This window comes from Dermacentor silvarum, chromosome 11 (genome assembly GCF_013339745.2).
Source record: "Dermacentor silvarum isolate Dsil-2018 chromosome 11, BIME_Dsil_1.4, whole genome shotgun sequence".
Lineage (NCBI taxonomy): Eukaryota > Metazoa > Arthropoda > Arachnida > Ixodida > Ixodidae > Dermacentor > Dermacentor silvarum.
The window spans coordinates 274,232-293,740 of NC_051164.1; the positions used below are offsets into that span (position 1 = coordinate 274,232).

Below are 19,509 nucleotides of genomic sequence, written 5' to 3' on the forward strand. Positions count from 1 at the left end.
CGATTATTAACATATAACGAAATCACGAAACATTATTATTTAAGCAGACGGGAATACCCATTGCCACACGGTAAGCTTTGCAGAGCCCAAGCGGTCACATTACGTTTGCTACAGACAAGGACATACCCAAGTCCGTATTATTGCGATAGCAATTATATGGACACTCAAAAGCAGATTTCTGCCGTCGGCGTCGCCGTCGCCGTCGCCGTGAGGTTCCGTATGACGTCATTTGGAGATGAAATCGTCGCCGCGCGCCGAACGCTGTGAAAGGACGCGAGGGGCGCGTCTTTCACGGGGAGTGAACGCACGGCGGAGAACAAACGCGCGTTCTGCGCCGTGCTCGCTTAAGGGCTGCAGAAGTAGGCGTCTCTTTTCTCCTTTACAATCACCATATATGTAGAGCAAACGCGCCTTCTTCAGACGCGCGAGAGGCCGTGGGGAAGGGGGAGGGATGGGAGGCGACGTTTAGCTGCGGCACCAAGTGCCTATTTATGTTGGCGCTGAGCCGTGCTCCCTCAAGGGCTGCAGAAGATAGCGCCAACCTTTCCCTTTCCCTCAAGAACCACTTATCATCATCATCAGAGGCTCCAGCAACATTGCACGCATTTTGAGCTAACGCGCGCAAAACGCCGATGGCATCGACAACAGTTCTGCGTGTTGTTGCTACCAAAGCCGCTCACCTTACTTCGTATGACATTGCTGTGTTGCTATCGCATTCATTGCTTCGCCCTTAGGGCGAAACTGTGACATTTTTTTATTAACAGGACCTATCCGGAGAGGGAAATTCAAACCAATTGTAATAAGTGCAATGGCATCATTACTCTTGACCATATGCTTTGGCAGTGCCCCGCGGTCTTCGCAGACTGTGACAAGGAACAAGAATGGTGGCGGCAAATGCTACGAAGTGAATCACTCTCTGACCAATTACGGGCAGTCCAGAAGGCCCGCGATGTGTGGCTGAAGGGCTCGGCCTGACAGTCTCAACGTGGGAGCGGCCCGCGTCAACCCAGGGATGACCTTCAGGACTCAATAAAGTTCTCCATACCATACCATACCAGCATTATTCAAAAGTATTTTTCGCCAGTACCCGTGGTATCAGCCATGTAGAAGTAAAGCTAGCTCGCTCACAAGCTTAGTTGTGTTCTGTAGGAGTGTGGTGTCGCGAAGTTGCCGTAGTTATTTTTTCTCATGAACACCTTGGACCTCCTGGCGCCTGCCGTGCCTTACTCGTCCCGTCGGTGGGGATCGAATGAATGAGGGGACGTCCCTTTTGCCAAACACGCCGAGGTCCGCTCGAGCGCCTTCGTGCCTGATTAACTTAGTTTCCCCTTGGGGTGTCAACGGTTGTCTCATTGGCTGTCATCGGTTCCGCGACCAACCTGCTTAGTGAAAGAGATCTCTTGCTGAAGTGTTCATATATAAAAAATACAACTAACAGCTAAACTAAGAACTACGCATAGGCAACTTTTTTTAACTGTAGCACTCATTGTGATCACAGTTACACGTTGACAATATCCAGTACGAGCACAGTACCGTTCGTACGCTACAAGTTTTTCATTGTAACTTCGCAGTTTTATTGTCGTACATTAAGCATAGGAGGCTCAAGCCCGCCGGATCTGTTTATCTGAGTGGGCGTTCTCGCGGAGCGGGGCGAAGCCTCGAGCCGCGGCTGCGAAGTGGGGGAGCATGACGTCAGCGGCCAACGCCAGCGCGCGGGCCTAGGATGGCGTCGCGTGGTTAGAGAAACGGGAGCAGATGCGCGCCTTGTGTAAAAGGATGACGTCGCGTGGGAAACCAAACATGAAGACGCTGGCTCGCGCTGTCGCCTACTACGCCACATCGTTATTCTTGTAGGTGGCGTCGTGAGTCTTCATACGCGGTGATTCGCATACCGTAAACAACCAGCGTAGTGGTTGCTGCGTTGGAGCGGAGCGTTACGCCGGTATTCAAGAACGTTCCTCTAGTCAACACACCACCACGACTCAAGAGAGAAGATGGCACCGCCATCCCTCCACAGAAGTGGTCACTGAGCTTCATAATCATTCACTGGAATTCATGACAATTGTCGCGTCTTAATTCTCGATTATTCTGCGCAGTACGACAATTGAAATTTGGAGTCTGATATCTCGGAGCACGGACACGCTAGAATAACTCTTCCGACTGATACTGTGATACTCGACTGTCTCTAAGTTTTCAATACAAACATACCAACTTACAGCAGTCAACAAAATATAATTGTTCAATTTTAGTTAATTGGGTTGCTCACAGCGATAATTATCATCTCACTTTGTGCCCCCTTAGCCACATAACTTATTTGCACAGGTGGTCTTCGCGTGCCTCCCAGTGCCTAACTTTAAGAAAACCATAAAGCTTAGTTTTGAGCACCCTGTATTATCAGGCGCTGCCGCCAAGCACATGGCTGTATTGGGTAACGACCTTTTCCTATAAGCTCGGAGAAACCGATACCTGGCTTCGCTGCAGGTCTTCTTCCTCTTTCTGGGGTTTTACGTGCCAAAACCAGTTCTGATTATGAGGCACGCCGTAGTGGAAGGCTCCGGATTAATTTTGACCACCTGGGGTTCTTTAACCTGCACTACAACGCAAGAACACGGGCGTTTTTGCATTTCGCCTCCATCGAAATGTGGCCGCCGCGGCCGGGATTTGATCCCGCGATCTCGTGCTCAACGCCTGAGCTGACTGAGCCCCCACAGAGTGCTACAGGTATTGCTTTAGCCGGATAAAACGCGGGTTTATCGACAGGAAAAACGGCAAATTTCGGTAAATAAGAAAGGCTACTATCATCATCATCATTGACAAAAGCTGAGCCCCCCCCCCTCCCCCCCCCTCCCCTTAGAAAAAACCTGGATCCGCCCCTGGGTAGCATCACGTCATGATCGGAGTGCGTAGGCGTTGTGCTTTCTAGGTGGTGTTGCCTTCACACCCTCGACACGTTCACCGTCAGCCTTGTGGTGTTTACATGAACCAGATGTGCGTATTTCCGTTCCAGGAATAAGAAATAAGTTTGACTTGTCTACCTTGACTTTGAAGCAAGCAACTCTGGATTGTTTGCATACTTTCTACTTTGACTGAGTCGACATGTATATGGATGGCTCTTCCACTCAGACCAGCTCCACCGGCGCAGTGGTTATCCCGTCACGATCAATAGGTACCAGATACAAGATTTCTCACGTCACAACATCGACCGGTTCGAAGCCTATTGCCCTCCGAGGCGCCATTTATTATAATGTAACAACCAAGCGGCTAATCAGTGAGTAATATTCTGCGGCTGAAAAACGGCCCTACAATTCCTTTTGTCAGATATTCGTTGCGGGTCCGGTGAACAACTCGTGTCGCAGATAAGCGAAACGCATTTGATCGCGAAAGTACACGACGTCGTGTTTCAGTGGCTTCCGGGTCATTGCGGTATGTCTGGTAACGACCTCGCCGACGAAGCTGCCAGGAAAGCACACGAAGGAAGAAATCTTGTTTCTATACCGATATCGAAGACTCACGCAGCCTCTAACTTAAGCAAGCTGTCACACCGTATGGCATTGGAAAAGTGGCACACACCTGAATGTACCCAGCATCCATTGCATTCTATCGGCATTACGCTGGGCCATTGCATTCACCAATGCATATGCATGTTTGAATGCAATGACTGATAGCAACGAATGGAATGTCTGCGGTGTCGAGGGGAATCTAGAACGCCTCCTATGCTACTGCCCATCTCTAGAAAAGGAAAGACATGACCTGTACACAGCACTAAATCAGTTCGGCAGAAAGCCATTCCCCTTCAACGAGATCTTGGGACCATGAGCTCGCATATCGCAGCTACAAAAAGCCATAAGAGTGCTGCTGCGATTTTCGAAATTACTGGATTGAATGACCGTCTGTGATGTGCACTGTGTGACCATCTGTGATAAAGAGCAGAAAACGTATCATGCTGGCCATATCCACATCGTATTTTCTTCTCTTAATCTTTCCCTCCCCTTTTTCCTTCCCCCACTGCAAGGTAGCCAACCGGGCTAAGTCCTGGTCAACCTCCCTGCCTTGTATTTATAATTTTCTCTCTCTCTTATCTGCTGGCTGATCGGAGTGATGATAACGGTGTAAAACACTATTACAGCAAAGTTGATAATGCGACTGGTAGCGCTCTAAAACGCTATATATCTGTGTTATTTAGGAGTAAAACTAAAATTGTCTAGCACTCGTTTTGGGTTATTTATAACTAACGCTTAAAACGTGTTCTTCTTCAGTTGGAGATCCATAAAAGATAGAAATTTCATATTTAAATGAAATGGTGGTCACTCTATGGGTGGCGTGTACCGACAGCTTGAAGTGCTTAGGCTAATTGTGGGCTTTCAGAATAATCACTGAATAATCATTTTCTCCCGAACTTTACACTTTATCCACGGCAGTTGTCGTTCTTTAGTCTCCTTGATTAACTACACCAGACGCGATGTTCTTGTTTCGTTGGAGTTGGAAGCATGCCGCGTGTGACGAACGATAACTGTTTCATCTCTGTATACTAAAACAGCCTTTGTAGAAAGGTACTTATTCGAGCATTGACGAATGTCACACAGCCTTCATTCGCTGTATTTGCCAAAGTCCTAAACAGCGGCGCAATACGCCACCTTTAAAAATGGTGAAAATAATTGTAATGTTGAGAGTAAGTGGTGGTGAACCATGTTTAAATAGAATCTTTGCACATAATTACTGAAGACTGGTTTCCCTCCGTACGTTCATGCCTCAAGCCAGGTTTGTAGTTGGTTTCACCGGTGAATTAGGCAAGGTACCTTGTTAATATTTCGTGAAAATATGGCGCAAGTTATGGCTAATGCGTACGCAATGTTCGAAATATGTTGGTTAATGTCGGCATTTCTAAGAAATTTCGCTTTCAAATGGAGCATTGAAAGAGTGCTTTGCGTGCGGCGTAAAATTTAGCCCTCTGCAATGTCTGAAATACATGTGCGATCAAGAGCACAGTTAACACAAATGGGGATACCGCTTTGAAATATTTGTGCGCTACGTTAAATGCGTGTGGATGGAATACAGATTTTGCAAAAAAAAAAAAAAACAATTTTACGCAAGCGTTCACAAGTGTTAGGCTGCCGTAATCCGCAACGTTTCCCAACGTCACGATCAAACTTTACGTTTCATAAACTTTATGTTGAGTAGAAATGCCACCTTAGAGGAAGCTTTAGCTCGCCATCAACTCCGATTCTACTTATTCAAATGCATGTAAAATGCGGAAATGCTTTTCTGAGATAACCTCTAGGCCGATTTTAGACTCTAAATAGCCTTTGGGCTTATGGGCCTAACTTGTTTTACGGATATGTGCCAGATATTGGTAAGTCTCAAAGCAATAAAAGCACCCAGTTTACATATCCTGAACTCTGCACCAAGAATAGATATCGCAGTTCCGTAAACTGCGTCCGTTAGAATATCCAAGCGAATAAATTTCACGTATTCATTTATATTTTACGTGAATTTGATCTAATGTTTTACACGGGTTTTGCAAAATTCTTTTTCACATTTACGTTATCTATTCAACAGCCATGTACAATACATCAATTTGTTTGCGTAGATGTTCTATTAGATGCAGTTTACAAATTTGTGATACTGGCTTTCATTGCTGGGTTACAGACTTCTTAGCTTATCAGTTTCGTTTCCTGAAAATTTGCAATTATTAAATAAAATTCATGTCCTGAATAAGAATCACGATTTCTCCTTTCCCGTGTATTTAGACAGGAGCCCCCGAATTCAAGCTACTTCTTAAGTGTGAAGTGTTATACGACGTTCCGGTGCCCTCGGTGTACTCAACCAGGCATCTTGCTTCGGTGAAACTAAGGGCCAGGTAATGGGTGATGTGCACGTAAAGTTGAGGGTGGTTGGGTTGATTGAGGATTTTGTAATAAATTACATAGGCAAAAACTCCGGAACGTTAGGAGTGTTTCACGAACGCGCAGCTTGGAGCCCGTTTTTCTGGCAGAAAAAAAAAATGTTACCCAGAACATTTGGCGAAAATGGGTGGAATGCTATGAGAGATATGTTCCTGAAGGCCTTTGGAATAAATACTGCCCCTGTTTTCGAAAGTGCCATACTAAGCGTTAGCAGCTAATTTACTCAATGATCCGAGATAGCTCTATTTGACACCAACTTTATGTTTGTTTGAAAAGGGGGTCATGTTCAGTGCAATGTATATCGAAACTTTAACGTCAAATGCTTGATTAGAAGCGTTGTAAGCAAATATTAAACCATGTTTTTTTTTCTCAATATTGCGTTATACAAGGTTCGTAGTTCATTTACCCGGTGTTCTTGATCAACTAAAAACGGAATCTTGCTTATATTTTCTATACTTAGAGGATTGTTTTAAATAGCGTGTAAACGAAATTCAAAGTGTGTGGACAAAAAATCGGCTTAGGAGAAAATTACGTGTACAGGCAATCCGGATATTTGTAACTGCGTTTAAGGAACAGCGCAAAATTTATATCCTGCTGCCCCGGGTGAAATGTGAACGCCAAGGAGACCCCATATGGATAAATGGAGGAACATTATGGCCTATGTTACCGCGAAGTAAGACGGGTTTGGATGAATTACTGCATTTGTAACATCAGAGGTGGTCTTGGCGCTGGAATACACGGACAAGAACGAGAGAACAGGACTAGCGCTCGTCCTGTTCTCTCGTTCTTGTCCGTGTCTTCTAGCGCTATGACCACCTCTGATGTATCTAACCAACTAGCCCAAAAAGCCATACTTGTAGACTGCATTTGTAAGCTTTCTCTACCAAGTTCCCGAAAACGTTATATGCTGTCAAGATTAGAAATGATCTGTCATATAGGGGCAACGTTTTAAATTCTGTGATTTTATAACAGGCAACTGAATTTTTTATAGCAACTGCTTGAAAGAAACAGCTTGGCTGGTAAATGGGTTGTGGTTCTACAAGGCCACCCAAGTCTGCAGCATTTTTTTTTTTCAAAGGCGAATGCGTGTAGCAAGTGCCGACTTACCTGCTTCGCAGCCAGGTCGCTTTCGGAGGTTCACACCCGCTTTCTGATGTCCGTTCCGAACCTGGTCCGGAACTTGGCTTTGTGCTTGGACGTCGTGTAGCAGGCGCGGCTCGCCGGAAGGTTCTCGTCTCTGCAAAGACCGGACAGATGTTGAACCATGGAAGATCGTCTACACAGCGTTCAGGAAATGCTCTTTCATTCTGATCACGTGCCCCGAATGACGCTGTACCCAAGAATTATTGTCTAGCTAAAAAGCCACATCATACGCGCAGATCTGCTGCCTGCGGTAAGGAGTTTGACGACAATGCTGATTGACTTGTGTCCATCCTTCAAAACAAAAGCCGCTTAGTTACTGTTACGTCGAGAATGATAATTGACTTGCGTCGTTATAAAATTTGTACACATTTGTTTATAAAGTCTAGAGACTTTCTACAGACTAATCATCGTAGGCTAGCAGACGTCTATGAATTTATGACGTTACACTTCTTATCAATTCTATATACTATATACTATCCATTAGTATATGAAATGTTCACAGAAAATAGACACACCATAGAGTGGGAATACACATGAAAATATACCTTGTATCGACCTTTCTTAGATAATCTATGCACTGCGATTAAACAAAAATAGACACTACCAATTTTCCCTATAGATAGTCTACTGATTTTGTATCAAAGCCAATAAATTTATAAAGAGACAAAGCAATCTATATAAATTCTATAGACTGTCAAAATCATATTGAGTTGGAAGCTTCCCGACTTGGTTACAGTGGCTCTACAGAAGCGCATTTTTCCAATAGCCAACCGCAAGTTCCCGCACGTGACATCAGCGGCAATTGCTCCCCTAGTGGAAAAATTTCAAAGTCAATTGGCAATATCGCACTGTTTGTCATAAAGCACTTAGTTTAACCCTTATAAGCCTTTGCGCTTATAATTGCACTAATAATTTCTCGTATCCATCGCCAAAACGAAGAGTGGAGCGCGATAGCATTCAAAGATACGTGACTGATTTTCACTTTTCCGGGACATGCACTTTATGTAACCGTAACGTTTACCGGGAAATGCTGGATGTGAACGCTACGCACGAATGCGACTCTCTGGTAGAAACGCGGCCTCTTGCGTGGGCCCATCTCGGAGGTACCCCCAGCCACAACAACGAAATTACATAATTTTCACGTTTCTGTCAATGTTTCGCACTTTGAATATTTCAGTCTGAGAAGATTTAACATGTAAAAGGCATGTGCTGTCGGCGTTTTGTTTCATGACATTTGTTTGTGGTCTGTCATTCTCAAAATTCCGAGGAATAGCGTTGTCAAGAATGTAAGACAAGGTATGAGCAACTTTAGTGATATAATGGCATGGCAGTATGACCCACATATATCGCCTGTCATACAGCAAGGTTTGGTATATACATATGCCTATACTCAATCTCACAAGCTGTTGTCAGCACTGTGGCAGCTACACGTATTCTTAGTCAAAAGGAAGGTCGTATGCGCCTCGAGATGTGCTCATCCGCGCCGCGTCTGCTTGCCCTCCTGTTACATGCTTCATGGTTGGTGGATTGCCGCAAAAATTGATTTGACACCGTAACCATAATCTGCGTTTATATGCATACGACAGCAGGGCTTCGCTTTACGTGTATGCTTTCCATGCAGTTATCTTGCAGCCTTTTTAGCTAGTAGTACGGGCGAATGTCCTTACAAACGTTCACTTGTGCCACAGCGTCTGCTCGGCGTCTGCTTGGCGTTTGCTCGCTACCGTCATCCCGTGCCATGCTAGAGCGGGGTAGTAAATTAATGATGCAGTAGGCCTTTATAGCGTTCCGCATCGTCAACGCATTACCATGCAGTGCTAATGGTGTGGCGCCATCTGCTATCTAGAAATAAAACCAGTTTTACGACTTGGTGCCGTGTCTGTAGTCCGAACAGGGTGAAAACAAACAGCCGATCTCAATAATTACGACAAAACATACTTAATGATTTGACCTCAGCTTGAGATGAAACTTAGCGATGATTGATTTTGACGCTTGCTTCTTGCGCACAGGTAAGGAGAGCCAGTAAAAAGCGCGAGTTCGGATCGAAGCAGGTGGTCGGCGCTGTATGGTTACTGCAATTAGAGAGCCTAAATGCAAGCGCTCTCATGTAGGCTCCCTAACTGCAATGTTTCTATTATAGTTACCGGCGGTCATTGCTACAGTCATAGCCTCCTATATAGAAAGTATATAGGCGGCTATGCTACAGTAATTCTCGGTATACGACGTGCATGCGCAAAGGTCCTAACGTGTCACATATCGCTGTACCCTATCATGTAGCGAGCAAAAATAAAACTCTAGTGTCGCCAATAATCATCCAGTTACTGCGCAAGGATATTGCCTGTGCACGCCTCGTCCGTTCGGCAGTGCTGACAATAGCTTGTGAGATGGAGTATAGATATAGACCATGATTTACTATGACGGGACGCGGCGCCGGGACGCCGACACCGAATTCGCGCCGACACCGACGTCGCGTTAAAATGTGCCGTTCACCTACCAAGTTACGAGAGAGAGCGTGCAGAGTGTCGCGAACGGGAGAACATGCCGCACAGACAACAAACAGTGGCGCGGTGACGCGACCGCAGACACTTTTAAATGCGAAGCATTTCTTGGCGAACATTTTGCCACTATCTATCTATCTATCTATCTATCTATCTATCTATCTATCTATCTATCTATCTATCTATCTATCTATCTATCTATCTATCTATCTATCTATCTATCTATCTATCTATCTATCTATCTATCTATCTATCTATCTATCTATCTATCTATCTATCTATCTATCTATCTATCTATCTATCTATCTATCTATCTATCTATCTATCTATCTATCTATCTATCTATCTATCTATCTATCTATCTATCTATCTATCTATCTATCTATCTATCTATCTATCTATCTATCTATCTATCTATCTATCTAGCCGCCTACATCTTGGTGCTCTCATGGTCGTTTCGTTAACTTGGTAGGTACCAAAATTGGTGTAGTATGACATGCGTGTCATTTATGTCATGATGCAGTCGCCTAAAATGAGAATGACTCAGCAAAATAGGATTAAAACTCAAAAACCACTCAAATGGGTTCGGACGTGGGTAGTATAAGTGAAGGAAACACTGAAGAATGGTGGTAGAAGCCATAATCACGATCATGACTCAGCAAAATTGGTAATGACTCATCGAGAAAACATTAACGCTCAGAACCCACTGAAATGGGTTCTGATGTGGGCACTAAGAGAAGGAAAAGGCTAAACGTTGATGGCACAAGTCATAGTCATGAGTACGACTAAGGCTTTCGCCTGAAGGTCTCTTAGGTCTAGCTAAAGGGACTCCTAAGGAACTCGTGATATGAATGTCATGGCATGCGGGTCATGTAGGTCATGAAACAGCTGCCTAGGTCTTGGTGCTCTCATGGTCGTTTCGTTAACTTATCTCATTGTCGTTTGGGTAGGCTCTTGGCACACTGCTTCGCACAACATCGATTCCCACAGGGCGTGGGATCTGCCGCCTTTTTTTTAACATTGGGGTAGCGCTCGCGGTCTTCTTTCCATGCTTGTCCCTTCATACTAGTGTCACGTGGCACTCGTGTAGCGACGTGCCTAAAAGAAACGCCCAATGGTGAAACTGCTTCAAACAGGCTCAGACGAATAACCGAGCACATCGATGCACAGCCCTACGTGTTATACCACTGTGCGCATAAACGTATATTATCGCAAAATAATGAAAACGCAATTATTTGTTTCTTATTTGTCGACTTGCTTACTCTACTTGACCGCGCAAATTATGACCACCAGAAGGCATAAACAGCCAGTGCAAGCAACATTTGCATACTAGCACATCCTCTCCATAAAACATTACTGATAGTTTAACTTTAGGAGGCAGAAAATTTGTAGAAGACAAGTAAGACAACACGTGTCCGTTCGAGTGCCTTCAGCAAATTGTGATAAACAGTTCCAGACAAGTTCACAAGGCAGCGGCCCGTTCATTTTGCTCACGGCTACCTTTTCCCGCGTTGCGCGGTTGCAAGACCTAAGATTAGCAGCTGTCACCGACAAAAAAAGTTTATCAAGCGGGAGCACGAATACACCCTTCTGCGGCATCTATCACTGCTTCATTCTGTGCTTCTGGTACTAGCGGTCAAAGGCGATCCGGCGTTTCTGATCTCGTTTCCAGCCGCTTTGAAACGGTCCTGCCTAAATATTTGCGCGATAAAAGACGGTTTTAGCAGAGCACCGCTTACGCTCCGCTCCGCTCATATTTCATGCTCTGAGATACTGCAGGGAACTGCGTAGATTTCGCATTTGACAAGCGCGTCTTGCCGAGACGCGAGCGACGCGCTATCAACTCGGGTGCAAAACGACGAAGAGACACACGCTCCGCTCAGCCCGCTTTGTAGCGGAGCGAGGGATGGGGCCTTCGTTCCGCTGCCGTTATGAGCGTTATGCGCAAGTGCAATAGCGTTCCCTCTATGCGGTTGTGTGGCATTTGCTAGCATATGCCGGTCTGAGCGGAGCGGACAGCAAGCGCTCAGCTAAAACCCTCTAATAATAGGCCATTACGAGCGTAAGCTACAAAGCACACTTCTGATGCCAGATAAACTGCAGAAGCTTTATCGGCCAATATCATCGTGAAGCAACACCGCGTCTATAATCTGACGTCTCCGTTAACGACGGACGGTATTACCAGTATTACGCACTGGCTTTGCATTGTGGAGCATGACAATGTTTAATCAATGCACACAATCGCGTCCCGAAGTGTCATGTGCGGTTTTTAATTATTCTTGTCCTGAGCGGATGGTTCCGTAGGCTAAACATGCCTTTGGCTACAACACCAGAACATTGCCCCGTGCCATAACTTTTAGTCGTTTTAGATTTAGTGGACAGTTGTGACTTCTGGTGAATCTAAGGCAGGGTTGAGATCAACGCTACCCGAGAACAACAACAAAGCACGTTACAGATGTATGCAGAAGGTTTTCTCGTCTACTATTGCCATTACCACACCGAAAGCGTTGCTGATACGTTTACGAAAGTGTTTTATAGTAGGTGAAGCATTCATCTTTTCTGCACGCACCGACAGGCAGGTTGATAGGTTCTGAAAAGGCTTCCCTAATTAACGTCACTGTAAAAACCATCCTGCCCACCATACCACAGTCGCCACCAACCACATATAACCAGTTTTGAACTAATTTGCAATCTTGACTGTTTGAACAATCACAGCAGTCATCATTTACGGTGGATCGGATGGTTCGGACGCGTGGCACATATGTGCGTGTAAACAATCCAGTCTATCGTACGACAATCTTACTAACATGGCAATCAGCCAATTACCAATGTACAGGTTCCTAGTCCGAGCTTGACGAGGTGTCGTCGGAAATATCGGATGGTTTTGACGCACATGTAACTCGTAAAATGCGATAGATCATTTCAAGATCTACCGCATTCCTGTTGATTCCAACGGCACCGCGCCATCTCGGGCCGTAAGTACATAATTTCGCGGTACAAAAGTACTTTCCGTTGCTATATTTACAAGAATAGTCAACGTAACTAACCTGGATAGTCGGGAAAGTCATGAACATTGCGCGAAGACTGCGGCGAAGCGCTCCGAGAACCAGCTGCATGGCGGCGAGGGAAGAGACTGAGTTATCAGATCACGTGAAGGATGGCGTCATGGACTGACGTTGCCAGACGAAAAGTTAAATTCAAGCTGAAACTCAACTCGAATTCAACGGGCTGGATTTTTAAGGCCACGGAGCGGGAACACTTTGTCGCATGGTCCAGCAAGGGAACGAGGTGGCTTGAAGCCATCACGAAGGCTGTAGTGGTTGTGCAAGTCTCCCTACAATTGAGATTGATTCTTTCTTTTTGTATTCTATTGTTTTCTTCAATTGATTGCTTTCGTTTCCTGAACACTTATGTTCACATCGTACAAAACGTCGTGTCACTACATTGCTCATCGAGCAAGCGCGCTGAAGCAAAGTGCGCGTCGTTGTGTGCGTGTGTTGTTATTTGCTCATCTCTTCCCGTCATTTATTTATACTCAATATACAATCAAATGTTGCTAAAAGGGTGGTCACGAATGTTGCCGTTATATCATCAAATAAATGAAATCAAATCATTTTACTGCTTTCAAGTTGTGAAGCTTCGCAGAACTCGATTGCTTAAGCCTGGGTCAGTATTTTCTGTTGACCTCGTACCCCATCTTTGTTTTTCGCTGCCTGTCACGGAAAGAGGCCGACAGCGGCAATAAGTAGGCGTTCGAAGCAAATGACGAAGTACGCAAGAAATGAAATTACTAGAGTCAATGGCAGCTGCAAGCATGGTGCTTCACTCAACATGGGAATGGTGGTTTGCAGATGGATTTGCCTAAACTTCGCCCTTGTGCCTTGAAACGGCTTGGTGACTTTGCAAATTCATCACTTTCAACAATTATTTGGGGAATGAAGCGCAAGCAAGACAGGTACAAAGAAAACGACGAACCCTGTACGAGCGCTGGCTTAACCTTTTACAACTTAGAACAGTTGTTAGTATGTGCTCGTCCACTGTATTCGCCTTTTCTTTGTCCCTGTCTTGTTTGTGCTGCATTCCCCAGTCAACTATGAACCAACTTGGCCAAATGAAAAACCTGCTTGACTTTCAACAAATTATTCAACAACAAAAATTTGCATTCTGCGTTTAGAATTTAGGCAGATAAAGCATATGTGACTTTTAGTACCTGATTATAGCTGTCTCTGTCATGTTAACTATAAACAACATGTGCACCACACATTCTACACTTCTGAAAACCCCGAAATCTTTCTGCTTCTTTCTGCTCACTTGAATAAAATAACGTGTGAGCGATGGTATAATCGAACCTCTGCCGTCGAACATGGCAGTCCGGTGCTCTAACCATTAGACCAGGATCTTTTTTTGTTGTGTATAATCATAAGGCCACGCTGTTTTTAAACGAATTAAGCCACAATAGCACGCACAATTCTCTCGTTTCAAAGCCAGCGAGCTGATTAAAACACTCGGCGCGTGCGTGCCGTGCCACATTCTTGTCTTCTTTCGTTGTGACAGCTCTCCAACCCCAACCCAACCCGAGAGGACTGAGAGGCGGCCCTGCTCGGCAGTCTGAACCTTCCTGCCCAACAGGCCATGGTCCGGCGTGTCAGGACAGCGGCCACGGCCAGTGCGGTCCCTGAACAGGGACTCCACCTAGTATTGTAGGGAGCTGGCCCACTAAGGGCTGGTTTTCCGAACAACCTCTCTGTAAATAATATTTTAATAAATGTTTACCACCACCACCTCGCTTTGAGGCAGCGTGTTAGACTACACTTATTAAGGGCGAAAGCCTTATATGTGTGAAAACACGTCCAAGACGCGAAAGGTACAAAAACTATCCTCATGAATGGCTCATACCCCCCTAAGCATTCATATCCCCCAAAGTATGCAACCCGAGATGTATGATGTATGATAAAAATGTATGATGTATGATAAAAATAGATGATAAAGCGAATTAAGTGGATGACTAAGCGAATTAACATGGACGCCTAAGCGAATTGACTGGATGACTTAACCGAGTTAAAGGCAATAAAATTAAGATTTATGACTAAGCAGTTTAAGAGGATGACTAAGCGATTTAAGAGGTCGACTCAGCGAATTAAGCGGGATGCATACGCGAAGAAGCGAATTAAGGTGGATGACTAAGCCAATTAAGCGGTTGATAAGTGAATTCAGACGGATGGCTAAGCGCAGTACACTTCGCATCGGCACTTGAGCTTTTGCCTTCAAGTCGTCTTAGGGATAACATAAGAGACCCTGTGAAAGCGTTAAGGGCCCCATGTCGCCGAAAATCCGGTGTCGACGTCGTTGTCCGTTAGAGGAAAATCATTCTGAACTATGCAGGTCCTCCGCGTGGCGCATTCTTAAAGTAAAAGCCGTAAGAAAATTCGTAAAGTACGATTTACACACAACCCACAGACATGATAGCATCGGATTGTAATTTGAATATGCGAGAAAACACAATTTTGTTACGCGGAAACTCAGACAAACCCCTTTTATAGCTGTCGTTGCAGGTTTGTCTTAGTGGCAGCGGCGCGACCCTCTCGCTTCCTTGCAACACCGTCCAGATGGCGGCCGCCTCCTCACATGCGCGGCAGCAGCGGCGCCCGCCGTGCGGCGAAAAAAAAAGTCGCAGTTTAGCCCGAAAGGCGAAGCATCGATTGTGATAGTAAATTATTAGAGACCTCTACGAAGCAAGGATAGTAGTTTAATGGGCCTTATGAAGTTGTAAACATTCGATAACTAAATAGACAAGCTCACGTGTGCTCAGGTAAACATGAACACGCCTCGCTCGATGACCGCGGATACTCGCCGTGAAAATGCCAGAGTGAGAAAGCGAGCCAGCAGCAGCGGGCAAATTGACCTTCGCGCTGTTTCTCGTCTCGCTTCAAGGCAAACTAAACGTCGAGAGCACAGCGCATACGAAGTGGCCGGTCCTCGGCGCATGCACTTTGTCGCCATCGCAGATCGCTTTGAAGATGAGGCACGCGCGGGCACGCACTTCGCCCACATCGCAGATCGCTTTCAAGATACGCGCGGCCGCGCTGTGAGCACGGCACGCACCCACCCACAATGAGGGATTCACTGAACTCGCCCACCATATCGTAAATCAGATTCTTACCTTTTACGCTTGAAATAGTCTACGTCCGCAAAAGAACAGAACGAGGAGGATCGCTGAAATGCGCCGATTTTTGTGTACTATCACCAGGATCGGCCCACATTTTTGCACACTCACACACGAAAAATGCACGGAAGCCAAGCCATAAACAGCTTCACTGTAACATTTCGGAGCCTTATACAAAGCAGATCAACGCTCATCAAAAATATTCGTATTCATTGTTCCAAACACCGCAGGCGTAGCTTCGAATACTAAAGATCTACCGTGCTCTTGATTAGCGTCGCTTACACTCGTGGTATCATGCACATCTCCTGAGCTCTCCTTGCCTCGGATGCTTGATGCTGGCGGCTATGCTTTCTTTAACTCCAGCACTTGCATTTTTCTCCAAATATTTTCCGACTTCTCTAATAATTTCTGCAAGTTTCCGTAGTCCTTACGTCGCAGTTTACTGCAGGCAAAACTCGCTGTCGGTGCCGCAATCTTAAACACTGCGCATTCTTAAAAGGCAACAAAGGCTACAAAACAACACTAATTCAATTTACACTGGTAAGGTATCCAGACAATCTAGTTTCACTCATTCGGTGATGAAGGGCTTAGTGCTGGTAGAAACACTGAAGCGCCAAACTTCGTTTCCTCAAATTTCGAGATGACTAGAGCGCTGGTACGTCAATGTGACGCTGGTGCGGAATCTTCAAGGCGGCGGCGCCGCGACTCATTTCTTTTATTCGCTTGTCTTTTATGGTTTATGAAGCCTCCGATAACTTCGTCTTGACAGTTGCAGGAGTGTTAACTTACTAAAGCAGGTCAACGTATTCCTCTTCTATAGTGTTCTTTCAATATGTTACAAGGAACATGTCTGATAATCTTTCTTTTCAGAGTCGATACGCCCATGAAGAACTTGGACGAATAATCCACCGTATTTAACATCATCAGCCCATATTTTTATGCTCTTTATTGTGTGCCGCCATGCTCATTTATAGACGCCATGCAATTTACAAGTGACTTCTCGCGCCATCTGCATATCTGATTTGGTGACAACGTGGTGCGTTAGCACTTGATAGATCCAGACTTCCCGCAGTCGTGCCCCAAATGCGGAGCCGATTCATGCTTTTTCGACCACATGCTCTCGCTGTGCCCAGCCCTAGAAGGCACTACACTTGTCACCAAGGAACGGTGGGAGGAATTCCTCAGAAGTGACAACACCACCACAGCTCCAGGCAGTCAAGAGGACCCACGACATCGCAACGGGACTTCGCCTCCCGGTGCCATCGTGGGCGGAGCCATCGTCTTGACCTGAGTGAGCCTCGGTTCCCCGGGCCACAATTTCTCAGGACCAAATAAAGTTCTTGTCACCATCATGTAACTTTATTACCTGCTCTGCAGATTACTTTCGATACAGAAAAGCAAGAAACGCAGGTAAGTCATTTGGACTTAGTCTCGTTTGTTACTCTATTCCTGGGGAGCGGGATGAGGAAGGGAAAGAGAGGACAGGAGTTATTTACGCACACTTGAAAAGAGCCCTGTGGCTACAGTCGGACACCCCCATCTCCGCTGCCTTTGGGTGCCACAGAAACTTTCGCGAGGCTTTTCCGACTAATGAGGGTTAAGACCAAGCATAAGTATACTTACCACGTGTTCTAGAACGTTCCTCCCCTAAGTCCTCCACCTCAAATAGATCATGATTTATTGGCATCTCTTTGAAACGGTGCGGTAACAAAGGATATGGAAGACCAGAGTGTCCAGATAAAAATTAACTTAAAGTTCTAATAAGCTCCTTTGTTTAACACGAGTGGCGTGTCGTAGTGGTCCAGAGCACGAAACCAGCAGAGTCGTCTTCACGAAGAAGACGAGTCGTCTCCGGACTGCTGGCCAGGATCGCTAAATACGACGCAGGTCGATGCTATCGTCTGTACCGATGCCGAAGCTGACTTCACCATCTCATCGAACGCACTTGATAATAACTGCACACGGTCAACCTCCATCACAGTGACACTCCGTCCTCAGGCGTCGTTGGCCGGCACACCCTCGTCGTCCTCGCTTTCTACACCACTGAGGCAGTCATGTTCGCCAGTGTTCTACTCTGCAGGTACACGTCCTCCTGCGAGCAGCGGCGGCGGCGGGGAATCCCCGAAACAGTCGCCGTCTAAGCTGCCGTCTTTCGCTGCATTCGCGCCGCCTTGCCGGGTCTTTAGCCGGGACCCAACCTTTTCACGGGACTCGGCCTGGTGCCCGGGGAAGAACCAGACTCCCGCCAATCGCGTTATTTTGGCCCCGATATCGAACCGGCACCCCTAGATGACAGCGGCGTCCCCTGCTTCTCACCATCGCCTTGTTGCTTGAGGGACGGCCTGCACCGAAAAAAAAATGGCAGCCATTCTTTTTACACGACGAAGTGAAGACCGCTGCTCGATACAGGCACAACATTCTATTGAACTATTGTAGCCTACGCGGACGCATTTGGTCATCGTGATTTATCAAGCAAGAAAAACTGACAAAGACATCGAAAATGATTATTCGAAATATTGCCGAGTAAAGCAAGAATTCCCTTGCATGTAATTTATCCTACTGAATAGTGCAATGTGCGCTGTTTTTATTTTCTCTTCTACACTGTATTGGTGTTTCGCGAATTTACAGGTAAGTGCTTGTGCCGAAAGATTTAGAGGACCCGTATGGACCTGTATGCGCCCATGCACAGCTTTTATGTCTTCAGATTGGCGCTGGTCACACATGCGCGGTGGTTTCGTCTGTAGTCGTTATTTCTTGGCGTGCTCATTCGAGCTGTGCCATGCGCTTCACTTGAAATATCGCCGAAGGACCCAGCAGGTGCTACAGCTGACTGTTGGGAACCATGTCCCTGGAGGCTGCTGCATTATGCGGGCTGCCTCTCGTCGCGACGAAGGTGCGGAACGCCACTCATAGAAATGCGACGAAGTGTTAATCTCCCTATAATATGTGAACACAATGCGTGCAATAAAACAGGTAGGTTCGAATGCTTTTCAAACAATATATCGCAGCGCTGCCTAGTCTGATAACTGTTGATTGGAATATATGGGTTCGAAGAGAATTGCATTTAAAAAGTATTCTGAATAGAATTCGGATAGATGATTATCTGACTGTGCGGGTCACACTACTTTTCTTCCATTGAAACCATTGTTTGGGTCTGTCATCTATACTGAGTGTAAATTGTAGGCAAATATATATGAATTCGTTTTATAATCTTTTCTGGCACTGTGATTTTTTACTATTCCTTCCCTTACATTCTTAAGTACACAGCATGGTTTACGACACGTTAGCGAGCAATCTGGATAATGAGAGAAGTCTGTAGCGGTTTGAATGGCGAACAATAAAGTAAATTGCCACTCGTGACGTCATGCCTTTTTATATTTTGTTTGATAGAATTTATCTCCACGACACACCGATGACGACGGCTGCTACGCACCGCCATCTTCTACACATCTGGGTTTCTATGGAATACTATGACATGCATAATAGCACTACAAGGAAATAAATACTTACGAAGAAGAGCATAGGGCGAAACAGGAAAGGTGTTAAACTTTAACTATGTGTTCAGAGTGTTGTCAAAACACAAACGTGCATACGTGCCGTGGTCGCTGTAAAAAGCCGTACAACGTGTAAAACAGTTATATATAATTCCTGAAAAGATGAACAGAAGTGTGGTCGAGCCAGTTCGTGATATGAAAGGCCTCCTACAACTATCGTGCCAACGTGCCACTACTCCTGCCAATTATCGTGATCACACGAAGCAGTGGATCACATTAGCAGGAAATACGGAGCAGCAGGCAAGTGT

General features: G+C 45.6%; 2 protein-coding genes across 2 annotated transcripts in view; one reads left to right on the plus strand and one right to left on the minus strand.

Annotated features, from left to right (window-relative positions):
• The window catches only part of LOC119432387 (uncharacterized), a 38,299-nt gene extending 25,626 nt beyond the window's left edge, over positions 1–12,673 (minus strand). Inside the window, exons 1-2 of the mRNA XM_037699554.2 lie at positions 12,592–12,673; positions 7,011–7,140 (exon numbers count right to left, since the gene is read on the minus strand). Of these exons, the coding sequence (XP_037555482.1) occupies positions 7,011–7,140; positions 12,592–12,660 (199 nt within the window). The 5' untranslated portion in view covers positions 12,661–12,673. The remainder of the gene's footprint in view (positions 1–7,010; positions 7,141–12,591) is intronic.
• Positions 1–14,311, plus strand: part of LOC119433586 (uncharacterized) — a 62,719-nt gene extending 48,408 nt beyond the window's left edge. Inside the window, exon 4 of the mRNA XM_037700842.2 lies at positions 14,099–14,311. Within this exon, the coding sequence (XP_037556770.2) occupies positions 14,099–14,223 (125 nt within the window). The 3' untranslated portion in view covers positions 14,224–14,311. The remainder of the gene's footprint in view (positions 1–14,098) is intronic.
• Positions 14,312–19,509: the final 5,198 nt, after the last annotated feature.